This window comes from Platichthys flesus, chromosome 10 (assembly GCF_949316205.1).
Source record: "Platichthys flesus chromosome 10, fPlaFle2.1, whole genome shotgun sequence".
Lineage (NCBI taxonomy): Eukaryota > Metazoa > Chordata > Actinopteri > Pleuronectiformes > Pleuronectidae > Platichthys > Platichthys flesus.
Window position 1 is genome coordinate 17,187,388 of NC_084954.1, and position 16,310 is coordinate 17,203,697.

Here is a 16,310-nt window from a genome sequence, read left to right on the forward strand (position 1 = left end):
TTTAAGTACAGTGTTGCTGGCCTATCGGTGTCTTTCCAAAATCTGTCAGTATCAACTTTAGCTCTTGTGTGCGTAACTTGTCTTGAATGCTGTCTTAAGCTGCCATCTCAGAGGAAACGGGAAATGGGACATGCTGTTATTGTTGACAACCAAACCATCAAAAGATATCCAGTTGCCCACTAGTCAATCAGTGGTTGATATTACCCAGTGGAGCATCACTTAGAACTTGGAAGCTGAGTTGAACCATCTTAGGGAGTGTTATGTGGAGTTCTCTTATAAGCCAAGAGCTACAATGGTGTTTTCACATAATATATTATGCTGGTTTGTATCTCAACGTCTCTCAGTGAAAGTGTTTGAAGAGTCCAGCGATTGCCTGTGGGAAACGAAATGGCTGCTTTGCTAAGTTCATATCAGTACAGTAGCCAGGCAGATAGTCCTAAGGCTTGAGGGCGACAATCTGTCCTCTGGTGTTTGTAGACGAACTGCAGAGGCATCAAAGTAAAGTTTTTCACAGATTGGTGCTCACTTTTGCATATTACTAATATTTTTCCCACATCCTCTTTGTAATTCAAAATGTCAGGTCTTAATTGAAGTAGCAACAGAGATCCCTGTATTAACTAAAGCTGGTGTGTGCAAGCCTTTTTAAGTCTGATTCGCCTGGAGGCTTCGGGTCTTGAGAGAGAACAAGTGGGCGTTCGTTTGTTCATCAAGCTTTGTTGTGCAGGTTTTTCTTTTTTCAAACTCACCAAAGGATAGGTGCACTGAACTTGCGATCTTCCACACAATTAATAAGCCTCACCCTTTTTAAAAGTATGACAATACTAATTATCTATGTGTTTGTGTGTGAGAGAGCGATAATGGATTTTAGTTTTTGAACACGTTCCATGCACACATTTGTGTGGGTAGGTGTGAGTGTGAAGGAGTGTGTGTGAAGCATTGTAATACTATTGAAGTAAAGCCTTTTTAATTACAATCAATGACATTGTGTTCTTTAGTGATGAATGTACTTCCAGCATGTCCTCTCTTTACATTTCATCTGATTATGGCTGAATATTCCTGATGAGTTATACTACCTTTTCATTTGAGTTCTAAGCTTAAAGGGATAGTTCACCAAAAGTGTAAGTTCTACTTACCACTATGCCGATGGAGGGGTAGGTGAAGTGTTTGAGTGACAATACAGGGGTAAACAACATTGCAGCCAAATCCAATACAATTGAAGTAAATGGTGTCTTCAAAGTAAAAAACTGAAAATCCCTCCATCCTGCTCCTGTGGCGTTATCCAATCTTCATCGTCATAGTGGTGAGTAGAAAATGAGTGAATTTTTTTTGGTCAACTATCACTTTAACAACTCTTTTTAGCGCTGGTGTGACACTCAGTGAGGACGCATACGATTTTTCCTGCATTATTTATCTTCTTCCTTCTGTCTTTTGTCTGATGTCAGGAAAAAAAAGTTGAGTCTACCACCCACCAAATACAAACAAATGAAAATGGCTCTTCCCCACTGCTGCACAATGGACATGCCTACCCAATTCCAACACACACTTCTTTCACTAAGCCTCGGTACTCAATTCCTCATTTAATTTCACTGGCAATAAATCATCACAGTAATTCCCCCTCATTGGATTTGGGGAGATCTGATTATGCCTTATTGCAGAGTCACTTAGCTGAGCTTAATTATTAATCACCATCGGCCTATTGTTTTTTCTATGTTTCTGTTCTCCTACCACTCGCATTCTTTTTTTAATTGAAATCATTCAAACCTGGGAATATTAATGTAGTGTGGATGCAGGACAGGATTCATGGCAAGCTTTCATAAAGCACTTTGCAAATTTTTAGACGAGGAATAAGTTCTATCTATATCTATTATATCTATTGGATGGATTGGAATGAAATGTTATGCGTACCTGTGGAGCTCAAAGGATGAATTGTTCCACTTTTCTGATCCTCTGAAAAGTCACAAACATGTAACCTTGACAAATGAAGCATTTTAAACTACTGCTTTGTCTCAAGCCACCCCAATCATTATAGCACAAGACAATGTTTGGTTCGAAGCAGTGGATCTTCCCTGGATGCCTTGCATGGTTTTTCATGTGGCTGGGAATGCTATGACCACAGTGCATGGCTCAAGCAGGCCCCACTGTAATTGTGGAAAAATGTGAATAGAAATGAAAAAGACAAAATATGAATTTCGGTCAGTTTAATGTTGGCTGACAGCTGGAGCCATTACCCTGTACATCCTAAATGTTAGATGCATCTTGAGCACCGTCCAGTTGTTGATTGTTCTTTCTGCTTTTCATCAGTTGAGATGACACTTGAGCGGAGACATCCTTCATTATCCCATTCAAGGGTACATGGAGACACTCTCTTTAATTGAACTTCAGGTCATTGAAGATCACCACTTGAGCCAATTAGACCGTCTTCTGTCTATTCATTTCACTGATCATTTATTACTGCAAACATCTAGCGTTTAGTTTGGACTGATTTGTTCCAAGACCTGGTGAGAGATAACTTCTCTATAGAGCCATGCACAGCAGCAATGCTGCATTGTTACATAAAGGCTGAGCTGAAGTTCACTTCTCCAGCCTTGGTGTGGGGGGGGGGTTCACTTTGGCTCCTCATGGTGCCTCTCTGCAGCTCCCTTGGCTCACAGCTCTCTTCCCCTCATCTACTTCTCTCTGCTCTGCTTCCCACTGCTCCTTTTTTCTCTTTCCAACTCTTTTGGCCCAGAGTTCCTGCTTTTTTCTTCTTCCTACCACTATGGCCAACTTTGACTTCTGCGCTCTTTCACTACATGTAGGCAAGATTTTTTTTTCTTTTCAACTATATGCTTCTTATCCTCTGATGAATCTCTTTATCCCTTTGTGTTGTGTGTTTGTGTGTGTGGTTGTGTGTGTGAGTGTGAGAGAATGTGCCTGCTGTACTTCATGGCTCTCATTTTCTTCTTACCCTGTATCCCAGTCTCGCATAGAAACTTAAAAACACACACTTGCACACCTATCTTCCTGTGCCCTGTGGCAGTGCAGCGGTCTACTGTAGAGTACTGTAGGATATGTGTGTGTGTGTGAGTGACTGCAGCTGCTTTTGGCCATCCAGGCTGCCTCCTCGTTTTCAGCTTCATTTCCCCCCGTAATGAAGATTCAGAGGCAGCGCAGCTACTGGCACCGGGCAGGGGAGGAGAGCAGAGGAGGGGGGGAAGTGTAGGAAGCAGCAAAGAGGAGGAAGCCATAGCAGCAGCAAGAGAAGAGAGGCAGAACAGAGAGATGGAGGGAAAGAGGGGAGGAAGCATCGTGATGGAGGGAGAGGAAATTATGGGAGAACCCTGAGGAGGAGACAAAAGCAAAGGGAAGGAGACAGGATGACTGGAAGAGAGGACAGCAACAACTTAGAGATGGGTGATGAGCTTTGTGTTACAACTATGCAAAGTATCCCTCTCTCTCCCTCCTCCTCTCTCTCCTCATTACCTCCCTGGCTGTGATGAATGGCACTGCACTTGAGACCCAATAGGCACACCGACCTTGTCATGTGTGTGATGGGGTGGGGTGACTCTACACCCCTCTGCCACCTCTGCCCCCCTCTTACCTAGTGTACCACCTCCTGTGGAAGCAGATGCTGCTTGTGTGTGTGTGTGTGTGTGTGTGTGTGCGTGTGTGTGTGTGTGTGTGTGTGTGTGTGTGTGTGTGTGTGTGGAGGGGGAGGTGTTCTGTTACAGGCTACCTTTGGGGACACATTTTAAACTAAAGAGCAGTCAATTGGGGAGCACTTGTGCAATTTCAGACAAAAGCTGTGAAACCAATTGTGAAAAGGCTGATTTCTTTCTTTCTCCGTTTTAAAGACTGGGGTCAGAGAAAGAGAGGTCATGGTCGGGGTGGTAGTAAAACTATCTTGATGACTCTTCTCACCTTAGGGTTAGGATAAGTCTCAAATAAATTCATGAAATGTTAAGAGTTCTGCAACAGTCTCTCTGTGTAATGTGCCTAAAATGTACCCATGACAGTGTGTGTGTGTGTGCGCTTGTGTGTCTGTGTGATTTGATGGCACTTTGCACACATATCAACATCGACCACTGCATACTGATTTTCTTTTTTCTTCATTGAACAGTTTTAATATCTGGAGCTGACACTATCGTATGAAACACACCGTCACATGAATTAATTACTCAATTTTTTATAAATATTCAATAATTTTAAGGGGTTTTCTCTGCTCTTCTCCACTTCATATCATAGTCAAGTAAAAATCTCAGCTTTTTGGACACTTGAACACGTTGGACACCAAGTAATGCTTTGATTAATTCAATGTTTTAATTTCTGATGAAAAACCATGAAAATAAGATTTCTCCATCGTTAATATAAAATGCAGCAAGTGGTTTGATAAGCGCACAACACAACGAAAACATGGATGTATTTAAGACCTATTTCTTCTTGCATGTTTCCATCAGACGGTCATGGTGTGTGTTTCAGATGTATTGTTTCTCTTCTCCCCTGCAGACTAGTAAGAACTGGCGGGCTGCGGTAGATCTGACGGGCCGGCTGCTGACAGCTCATGGTCAGGGATACGGGAAGGCCGGTCAGCCAACCTCCCACACCACAGACTCACTGCAGGTGAGATGACAGTTACTTTCTCTTCATCCTTCCATTGTTCTGTGTTTCCAGAAGTCCACCTGTTGGCCCTACCTGAAATTTCACATTTCGCATCTTTGGTGATCCGATCACATATAGACAGCTTCAGAACAGATGCGAATACACCCAAGACACACTGAGATCCAATCACCTAAACCACGTTCAAAGGTGGACTTGGCCCAATATGGCCACATCACTTTTTATTTTAACAATAATTATGTCCTGGGCCATGATGAAAGATAATCTACTTAACTGATGTCCCCTGGCCTGTTGCAACTCCATAATTAATGCATATTAAAGTACCGGACGTGCACATTTATTTTTGGCTGTTTACTTGTGGAGGTCCACCACAATATCAATATTGACAAAAACATGTTGCTAATGACATTTTTTATTATGTCAAATTTGTCCAATTTCGTGGTAGGGCTGTGGGGAAAACATTGATCTGCCCAGTTCAATGTTTTCTTTCTCTCTCCCCCTCTCTTTTCCCTGCACACACACACACTTGATATTAAGTTTTTTTTTTGGTTTCTCTGGGGCAAGAGGTTGCCCCAGAGATTCTTTTGTGGTTTATTATAATCCGAACCTCTTCACATTGATGGTCAGCTGTATGAGGTCATCATGCTTCTTTGTTTTAGGTCGATGATAAATGCCCTTATTTTCCTTTATTTCTATGACAAAGTTGTTTCACCACACTGTCAGTAGGTCCATCTCATTTCTGTAAGCTATTTTATCCTTATTGCTGATAAGGGCTAGCACTGTTGTGTCGTTAGAAACCTTAATGATGCACTTGTTCCTGGATGAAGCAGTGCAGTCATACTTCAGCAGCTGAGTGTTCAGAGTGGGCTGAGTACACAGCTCTTGGGGGTGCCGACGCTCAGTGTGGGCGCTAAGGAGGTGTAGCTGCCAATTTGATTTTTCTGTTGACCATCATTGAGGAAGTCCTGGACCTAGGTTCAGAGTGAGGTGTTGAGGCCCAATTGGATTAACTTCATCAAATGTTATAGGGACAGGGCTGTGTGGAGGGCATACATGTGCTCATCCTCAGTGGAGTACTTGGAGTGATAAGCAAACTGGAGGAGGTCATGTGAAATTGAGAGACTGCAGGGCCAGCCTCTCGAAGCACTTCATATGTGAGTGCCACAAGGTGGTAAACATTCAGGCAATACACGGAAGACTTCTTAGGGACTTGGATGATGGCGGTGGCAGATTTGAAGCATGGGGGCGATGACTGCTGGGGCCGCAAGATGTTGAAGATGTCTGTGAGGACACTCGCCAACTGTCCAGCCAGTTCATAATTGAATGAACCATTGTATTTGGTTCTGCTGATTTGTGGTGGTTGAGCCTGGAAAGTGTCCTCCTCACATCGTCTATAGTCACATGCAGAACCTGGTCATCATCCCTACAAGTCCCATTTAGAAGTTATTAATTACTGTACATCTCAAAGGGAGGCTTCAGTAGCCAAAGTCTGTGGTAGGCCTTTGTAGTCTGTCATGGCTCTGATGTCCACAAGTGCTGTGTGTTGTCAGTAAATTGGTAGTTGATTCTCTAATTTTTTTTCCTGATACCATGTAACAGTGAAGTACTTGCTGCTTTGTGGGCTGGCTTCTCCCCAGATCTGAAAGAAACATCTTTGATCGAACCTCAGCTATCAGCCATGGCTTCTGGTTTGCCCTTAAGGTGATGGTTTTAGTGACTGTGACATCATCACATACTCATATTGATGTAGGCTGTCACATTTTCTGTGTATGCTTCTAGATCGATGCAGTCCCCACAGGAAGTTGCCTCTTTGAACTGATCTGAATCAAAGAGGCAGCATTCCAATCAGTGATTGCCATGCTGTCCTGCAGGGCTGACATTGGGCCCCTGGCCAGACCATAATCAGTTTTTTCTGGATTGGTCGGCAAAAGTTCACAACTGCCTTGCCGGGATTAACCATGTCAGAGATGGGATCTAAATGGCAAAGGTGGGAATGTAGGGGAACTCTTACTATGCATTCTCAATCCCAAAAGCTTCCAACTATGAGGAAGGAATCAAGCCTGCTAGACCAGAAGCATATCTATCTGCCAGAGATCATGGCAACAGAATCAGTCCAGACCTTCTCCTGGTCCCCTGTCCCTTCGCAGTGTGGAGATTACTGAGCCTTGAGAGTCTAGCAGGACAGCAAGGTTCAAGAGTGCGAGTGGAGATGACTTGCAGATGATTTTTGGTCAAATCATCACTGGGCTCTGGAAAGAGAAGTGAGTTTTGAGTTTGGGCCCAATGGCAAACCACCAGGTTTTTTTCAGAGACTATCAAGTATTACAGCAACTGACTTTGACTGACCAGGTGTGGGCTCAAAGGAGATCCATAGTAAGGGGGTGGAAGCAGAGGGGGCTCACCTGGGAGGCCAGATGTCTCTGGAAGGCCTAATGAAATACCAGTGAAGAAGATGTATCTACTTTGTGGCAACAATGAAGTGAATACCCCAGGAAGAATTGACACTGTAACAACACAAAGGCTAATGAGATCTAAATAAAGTTAAACCGCTATATAAGAAATCAAAGTGTTCTGATAATTGTTAGCGATGAATAAAATTCCTATGAGCTTAACTTCTCTTTGTCTGAAACACATGCACCTATAGTTTAATATGTTCTATCAATTTTGCTGTAAGAACAGTTTTGTTCTTGTTAATGGTGTTTTATCCAGCAGATGAATTGCTGAATAGGCCATCCATGCAGTAGGCTCTGCCTGAGACTGCCAATCAATCCACCATGTTGGCTTCTGCTATATATTGCAGTTTATTTTTTACATATTTTTTACTGCCTTAAATATGTGGCCCTCCTCAACTGTGTCTTTAAATGTACTTGTAGTACTGTAGAAATAATGCCAGAAAAATATAACCTAATCTCAGTATGTTTCACGGCAAAGGTATTCCTTTTGGTACTTCTTATGTTGACCTTTTAGAACCCAGTGTAAACCTGAGGGGCATTATGTTGTAATTGACTGGTCGCTCATCTTTTCTTTTTATTCATTTCCACAGTGGAACAAAAAATAAGTTTCTTTCTGTTTCTCGTAATGTTATTCTCCACATTTTATAGATGAGAAAAATTAATATTTTACATCATAGATAAAAATGATATTACATAATATAGAAGTCCTGGTACTTTATCAAATAACTGCAGCAAGTAATGGAATATTCTTCACCAAGTTGAGTGAATAATGTTTAAAGTTTGAGGGCAAATGTCATAATTTGAAAATTACAATCTTGTTTTTAATTTATTATTGACATTATAGTCAAATGGCATAAGTAGAGGGCAGAACAACTGTGACCACTCAGGATTAAAGGATCTGTTTTTTTTATCTTTTCTTATTGTAGTGTTTTCTACATTTGACCAATAAAGAGAGTTGTGTTTCTGTGTGTATTGCAGCTCTGGTTTGTGCGGCTGGCTCTTCTCATCAAGCTGAACCTCTTCCAAAATGCTGAGCTGGAGTTTGAGCCCTTTGGCAACCTTGATCATCCAGACCTCTACTACGAGTACTATCCCACTGTTTACCCTGGGAGGAGAGGTATGTGCACGCAAACACACACACACATACTCCACTTGCACAAAACAACTCCATCATCATCTTTTTGCTTACTATTATTGACCTTTATGTAGGAAGAGCATTGTTCATATTGTTAACAGAAGCTCTTATATAGAGACTTGCTTTGTAAAAATCACACGTTGTTTCATATCTCTTTTCATGTTGCACTCTCCGAAATCTGCTCTGTGAATTCTCATTGAGACCCGACTGAAGGTTGAATTGGGCTGTTCATGATGGTGTTGAAAAGCTGCTCTGAAGCTCTTCATCTGTGAATTTGGATTGTGTTATTAGCCTGGTCTCCAAAAGGATTTTGCATCTTACCCACATTTTTTTAAAGACACACAAGCATACCACCGCTATGCTATTAAATATTCAAAGGAAAGTTTCTGCCAGGAGCTTGATATAAGACTGTATCGTCAAGAAGCTCCAACAACTCCACTTGTCTCCAGCAGTTCCTTGGTTTTGTTTTTCCTCTTTTTAGACTGCATGAATTGCTCTCTAATGTATTCCCATTACTTTGGATCTGCTTCGCCCCTTGGGCTACTACAGTGAAGGCAGAGGCAGAAACTCAACTGAGCACACACACTTGAACACACACACACACACACACACACACACACACACACACACACACACTATACTACACCACACTGCACAGCCTTCTAAAGAGAGCACCAATTGACTATCCATTGCTCAATATTAAATGCTTTGTGCCCTGCTAGGTGCTCGCAGACAAACTGGCACGAGTTGTGTAGCCGGGTGTTAGAAGTTGCAACATTTCTCTGGCCCTAGTCTTGATTCCCATAAGAGGCATGTGCTTGTGTAACGCTCTTTCTGTTATCAAGATCAACCGATCATTTGTGAAAAAATCTATGTTTTGGGTTATTAATTTGTCTGCAAAATTTAAAGTTGACTCTGATTGGGATAAGAAGACACATTTAACACATGTCTATGAAGTATTATTCATTCATGCTGTTTTTAGCTCTATCTTTATTTTAAGGTCAGATTCCTTTCATATGTAGATCAATGAAAAAGTCACGCATGGGTTTTCTTGTAGGTGACATCAGTGTTAATTTCGTTGACGAAGACAATGACGAAATATATTCGTTAACGACCCTTTTTCCATGACGAAGACGAGACGAAGATGTAACGAAAACGAATCTTTGAAAATAAAAACTATGACGAAATCTATTTTAATTTTCGTTGACGAGACGAAAATGTTGGTGGATGACTAAGTCACAATAATTTTTAAAACATCATCGTATTAGGCCGTCATGAAGTATCAGGAATGGTCGAATGACTGTGTCTGTGTCCGCCCCAGATAGCGCTCCGGTCCGTAGCTCCGCCCCCCGCCCTGCGCACTCGCTCAGAGAGACACAGTGAAAGCAGAGCTCGTTCTCTATGAGCAGCCTCTCAGTGACTCACTGCTTCTTAACTATGGAAACAGTGAAAACACAGAGTTTCTCTGGTCTCAGCTGCTCAGAGATTAGCGCTGCAGCTTCTTGATCAGAGCAGAAGCTGCAGTTGGTTTGTACCGATGTTCAGTTTCTGTGTCCGGCTCCAGTCTGACCTGCTCTCCCTGTTTGTTTTCACATTTAAAACTAAATATATATTTTTAAGCTATTAGGCTGCAGCTATATGTTTTTATAAAAAAGGAGTTTAATGTGGCTATTAAATGTGACTAAGAAGGATAGGATAAGAAGGTTAAAACTAATAAGGATAAAAATGACTAAATGTGACTAAAACTAGACTAAAATGGAATTCGTTTTCGTCGACTAAAACTAGACTAAAATGTAATTTGTTTTAGTCGACTAAAACTAGACTAAAACTAAGAAGGATAAAAATGACTAAATGTAACTTAAACTAATATGCATTTTCGTCAAAAGACTAAGACTAAATCAAAAATAGTTGCCAAAATTAACACTGGGTGACATCAAATGTGCTAACAGTCAAAAATTAACCTTCCCAGCTTCTTTGAGAAATGGTCCGTGTCTTTATTCAACAGCTAGTTTAAATAATATTGCACCTTTTGCACTCTAATAAATCAGAGTCAAGTGATTTAATGTCAAACAAAAAGACCAGGGAAACTCATTAATAGGAATGAATCGTGTAAGAATATTTAAATGTCTCAATTTGATTCTAAAGGTCCCCTGTTTAGTTTTATAGTCAATGGTTCTCACCAAAGTCATCTATAGCTGTGTCTCATTTTAGTGGCTGCATCCTGCAGAGGACCCATACTGGTGGTGGGTTTACTGAAATGAGGCGGTCTGGTCTTCCTATTATGTCCTCAGCTTGTCCCGCCATTACAGCCGTCACCTAGCAAAAAGCTATGGACTAATATGTTCTTCAATTGATTATAAATGTAGAAAGCAGGTATTTTCATGTTAAACGTTAGCTGTTCGGTTGAGTACATTCTCCTGACATTTTGGTCTCGCTTTTTGCCACCATTTCCTTTTTGAAAAACAGTGTCACTGAATCACGATGAATCATGGGATATCTTGGGTTGGGAAGGATTCACCAAGTGGAGCCTACATTGCTCGGGAGTAGAAGGACACATTTGTTTGTCGCATTTGGAGGAGCCTTCGAATTGGGATAGTCTATTCAAGCCGCTGTGACACTTGATCTATGAATGCAGCGGACGAAGGTTGCAACAAATGTGAAGAAAGCGTTTCAGTGTCTACAAATCATTTACACAGGGAACCTGCATTGTTACACCGATATTTCCTACTGTACGCTAGCAGTCCTCTTCATCCCTGCCCATCTGGATCTGCCTCCAACTGTTGCTGAATCTAAAATAAGTAGGACTGAAAGCTTAGTGACCCTTCGTAGTCCATATGTCCAAAGTCCACCTATATTAATCCAATTCAGTCAAGATATGTATAATAACCCACCATCCAATCAAAATTTTAATTATTGTTTTTTAATTTTGAATATGTATTACTTGTATTAATTGGTTTATTTGCTCAGGACATTTTGTATCTTTCTTATCCACTCATGTTGTGGTCTAAATCGGGTGTGGAACCTTTTTCCCATCAAAGGCCATTTCAGTTTTTATAACATCCCTGGAGGAGCATAGACCTTCTATACTTCTCAATACACACAGTATATCACTCTAACTTTTTAATACTGTTTCGCTTTAGGGAGGTCGGTTTCCCAGGTTTTGGTCAGTTAAGTATTTGAAAGAGTCCATTTTTGAAAATAACAGCTCAGTGGACAGAGCCAGAGATCCTTCAGTCTATATTTAATATATAAATTAAATATTTGAGTACAACGCCTACAGATGAAAGCTACATTAAATTAAAAAATATTTTAAAATAATAATTATTAAATAAAATATGCTAACGACAGCATTCTCCAACCTATACTTATAGTCATGGTCTGTTTGTTTAACACTTATTAGTGTGTCAAAGTTTGCCAAAGTAAGTCCAGCAATTAAATCTATGTTCCTGAAAAATGTCCCAATAATGCTAATGTGACCAGGCCCTGCAGTACTGGTGAATCTAATCACCTGTATGCTTCAGTGCATAAATGTGCAGTCTTAAAAGAGATGAGCCATAAATTAAATATACACCATCACACCAATGCTAAGTAAACCCCACTACGAGTTTAAAACTCACAAGGTACTTAATTTGTGTACAAGGTTGTGTTTTCATGGGTTTCTTTTCTTCTTCGTTACAAACATTAAATTCTAACAGATATTTTAACAATAGAAAATGCATCTGATGAGACTTGCTAATACGGAAGAGTGCTGTCCCATCAGTATGAAGATATAACAATGCAACAGAGGGCAGTCATATAGACAACAGGTTAATGGGGAGAAGGAGTGTGTATTCTGATGATGGGGAAGATAGAAAGCACAAGCAGATAGACAGCAGAGATAGAAATAGAGATACATAGACTGGATCAGACAGTATCAAAGAGACCCTGATCAAAGCCTGGGGACTCACCTGAATATAGGCTCTTCCTCAAGTTAGGGCTTGTGCGTGCGCGCGCATGTGCATGCGTGTGTGCGAGTGAGGCAGTGTGAATGATGTAGAGGCAGCTAGAGACAGAGGGATGAGGCAGAGAGATGAGTGATGGAGCTGTGCAGCACACCCAGAGAGAGAGATGAGAGGGTTTAATAAGCAGCCATACGTAGCCCAATGCCATCTGTAGGTTCCTGCCTCCAGGGCTATGTGCAGTCTGTGTGTGGGTGGATGGGTTTATATTCTCATCTTGTGCTCTGTGTCTTTCTGGCTCTCTCCCTCGCCTTGCCTCTCTTTTCCCTCTCTCTTCCTCCTGCTATGTCCTCATCCCACCCTGTTTCTTATTTTCCCCTTTTTCCCTCACACATTTCCCTCCCTCTGCCTCCTGTTTTCCCTTCTTCTCCCTCCCTTCCTCCCCGTGCAGGCTCCATGCTGCCGTTCTCCATGCGGCTGTTGCACGCTGAGCTTCCCCAGTACCTGGCCAAGCCCCAGGAGGCTCTGGACCGCCTGCACACTCTCAAAACCGTCTGCCTTGCCGTTAGTATCCACACACACACCAACACAGCCTCTGGATGAACATAAAGATATGCATGCTCTGTAGCGCCCGCACAATAAAACTACACACCCACAGAAACGCACATTAGCCATGTTAATCCTTAAGCCCACCTTTATAAACAGCCAAATATGGTTGGATTTTAGCGTTATTGTATATGCATATTCTAGTACACACATAAAAAGCCTTCAGGAATCACTGTAAAGCAACACCTCTCTCTGAAGTTTGAATTTCTCAATTAACAGATTGTAGAGAACTTGGAGAAAGGCTTGGCTGAGGATGGAACCATGATCACCTTAACACCGGAGAACAGGCAAGGTAAGAGTACACACACACACACACACTCACTCATATGGACATTTGGCAACAGATCTGGACTCATTCCCAGACTGCATCACACTGTGTGAAGAGAGTGAGGTCATGGGCCCCAGTGGGTAATACAGACACACGCACACTGAGGCAGAGGCACACCTGGTGCAGGACTGCAGCATACCTTGGCCACACATACACACACGCACACACACTCTCAACCACACAAACACACCAATGCGGTGCTCTAAAAGTGTTTAGCACCTCACTGCTCCGCTACTCGCGCTGCATATCAAACGGTGTCTCCAGCCCTTCACCCCGAGCAGATCAATACAGATCAATTCTATCCAATCCACTCACATCTGCACAAGTGTGCTGGGGAAATAGGCACCTTCATCTAAAATTCACTAGTTTTGGGTCGACACTCTTCCACATAACCCCATGTTAAAAGAGCTCTCCTTCTCCTTCTCTTCTCTTCTCTTTTCTTCTCTTCTCTTTTCTTCTCTTCTCTTCTCTTCTCTTCTCTTCTCTTCTCTTCCCTCTCTTCTATTCTCTTCTCTTCTCTTCTCTTCTCTCCTTTCTTCCCCCTCTTTCTCTCCATCTCTTTCTCTCTCGCTCTCTCTTTCCCTCCCCCTCACCTCACCTCTTCCTCTCCTCCGATCTTCTTCCTCTTCTCTCCTCACGTCTTCCGCCCCTCTCTAGCTGTCTCTCTCTCCCCTCCCTCTCTATTGCTCTTCCTCTTTTTCTCTTTCCCTCACCTCATTTCACCTCACTTCACCTCACCTCACCTCTTTCTCTCCTCTTCACCTCTTCTCTTCTCCTCTCTTTTACTTCTCTTCTTCTTTTCTTCTTCCTCTCCCTCACATCTTCTTCTCCTCTTCCTCTCCTCATATCACTTCACCTCTCCTCACCTTTTTTTTGTTCTCTCTCTCTTTGTTTGCCTGTGACCACTGATTTGACTTTTTTGTAAGTGACTAAAAGCTACTTAATTAGCTAATTCACATCAGTGAACAACAACAAGACACTTGGCAAAGTTGACCTAAATGTACAAAGATGCTTGCTCGATTGTAACTCTGAGAATTGGCAGAGCGATGACGTGCCGGTTCTGCCGACTTCTCCCCCTCTCTAACAGTAGAGTACTAGCTGTGCCCTCTGTCTCTCCTCTCCCTGCCCATGCAGACGGTCGACAGTCAAGTCAATAAAGCGCAGGGCCTTCCCTTCACACATCAGACCCCTACTGAGTGATTAGCTCCTCTCCCAAACACACAAACGCACACACACACGACTGCAGCGATGAATGCTAATAGGCCTGCACACAAGCCCTTCCACACACTGTCTGAGGGAAAAGAGGAAAGCGTGTGAGAGTGTGCCGCAGTGTCTTCCTCACCACCTCGCCTTAAAATAAACCCTGCTGTGGAGGGGGAGGAGGGGATGGGGGGGGGGGGGGGGGGGGTCGGGAGGAGCACTGGGGGGATGGAGGAATAAGAGGGATGGCTTTCAGAGAGGGGGAGAAAAGGGGACACACTACAGGGACACCCAAAACAAGTGAAAATAGGAAGAGTCACCCTGTTTCTGTCTTCTCTTCTTTTTCTCTACCTGTTTGTAGCATCACTTAAACTGTGGCAGTCTCGCCTCAGCCGGGTCATGTACTCCATGGCCAACTGTCTGCTGCTGATGAAGGTAGGTGTGTGTGTGTGTGTGTGTGTGTGTGTGTGTGTGTGTGTTTGTTAGTTTGTGTGTGTGTGTGTGTTTGCTGACGCTTTATGTATCGCAGTGTGTTGGATTGAATATGTTCCTCTATTCACGTCTACCTGGATGCGTGAATGTATGTTTGTGTGTGTGTGTGTGTGTGTGAGAGGGAGTCTCAGAAATCTCTGATGCCAGCCTGGTGGAGGATTCACAGTGAAATCCCCCCAGACTGACCACTAATTGGATTCGTGGTCAGTGAGAGAGAGAACAAGACGGAGAGAGTGTATTTGGATCAGACTGGAGAGAGAAACCACAGTGCCATCTACTGGTGAAGTCCAGTATTGTTCAATTGCTTTGGCTTAATTTCGGGTTTCAATTCACAAAACCGCAAATAAAAAAGATTGTAGCACATTTACTTTAAATTTACTTTATATCCCAGCTGACTGTCAAGCAAAACCGACTGAAGGGATTTATATTGTTTAAATTCATATTCATATTTATATCCTATAAGGTGCTAAAACAAAACCTAGCTCTTGAAGATATGATATGTCACACCACTGTTTCTCTAATAAACACTCAGAAGCAATGTAGAGACCAGACATAGGTAATCTTGTTGTTTGTAAGAATGTGGATTTGACTCTAGATAAAATCTGACTCGAATAGAGATTGTATTTTATTGTATTCAGATGTACCGGCTGCTATGACGACTTAATTTCCCTTCAGGGATGAATAAAGTAATCTATCTATCTATCTATAAACAGTTATACAGTATAGTCAATAGTCAGAAATAAATAGAATACGAAAACATGCATTTCTCAATTTGATAGCTTTTCTTATGCTGGTTGAATTTTGTATAATTTCATCAAGAGTTTCCCTGGAAACTGTTGTGATGTGAAAACTGAGACAAAAAAGTCATAAAATAATTAAAATATCCACTATGATACACACATACCTGCACATGTACAAACTCTGTGTACTTTGTCCCAGCCCAGTGCACACTTTATCTCTCTGCACACACACACACCCCCCTACACCTCTCTGACCTCTCTCTGTCGCCCGGCTCAGCAGTCGAGTCACCATGTGAGCGATGAGTAGCAGTGTAGTGTGGAGGTGGGAGAAGGGTCACATCGCCCCGCTAATACTCCATATGTTTGATTAATGCTCTCTCTCTCTCTCTCTCTCTCTCTCTCTCTCTCTCTCTCTCTCTCTCTCTCTCTCTCTCTCTCTGTCTCTCTGTTTCTTTCTTACTCTTATGCTCTTTCTTTCCTTTTTGTCTTTCTTTCTTCATTTCTCTCTTTTCCCTCTCTCTCCATCAGGACTATGTTTTGGCTGTGGAGACCTATAGCTCCATCATCCAATATGAACCTCACCAGAGAGTGCAGCTGCTCAGTGGCATAGGACGCATCTTCTTGCAGGTTTGCAGACTGGCACACACACATTGCTGCCTAGTTAACCAGGAAGAGGTTCATGGTAGCTCATTCAGTCCTTTCGTGACCAGCTCCAGTTTGTCGGTCCAGCCAGCACTTCTATGCAGAATCTCACTCCACAGGTCGACTGGAAACAATGGCGATAAGACTCTGGAAAATCATGCTAGCTTTATGCCAACGTGT

At 42.4% G+C, this 16,310-nt stretch overlaps 1 protein-coding gene across 1 annotated transcript in view; it reads left to right on the forward strand.

Annotated features, from left to right (window-relative positions):
- Positions 1-16,310, forward strand: part of trappc12 (trafficking protein particle complex subunit 12) — a 33,338-nt gene that overhangs the window by 12,253 nt on the left and 4,775 nt on the right. The window contains exons 4-9 of the mRNA XM_062396799.1: positions 4,486-4,599; positions 8,028-8,166; positions 12,574-12,686; positions 12,948-13,020; positions 14,618-14,691; positions 16,017-16,115. Coding sequence (XP_062252783.1) covers positions 4,486-4,599; positions 8,028-8,166; positions 12,574-12,686; positions 12,948-13,020; positions 14,618-14,691; positions 16,017-16,115 — 612 coding nt within the window. The remainder of the gene's footprint in view (positions 1-4,485; positions 4,600-8,027; positions 8,167-12,573; positions 12,687-12,947; positions 13,021-14,617; positions 14,692-16,016; positions 16,116-16,310) is intronic.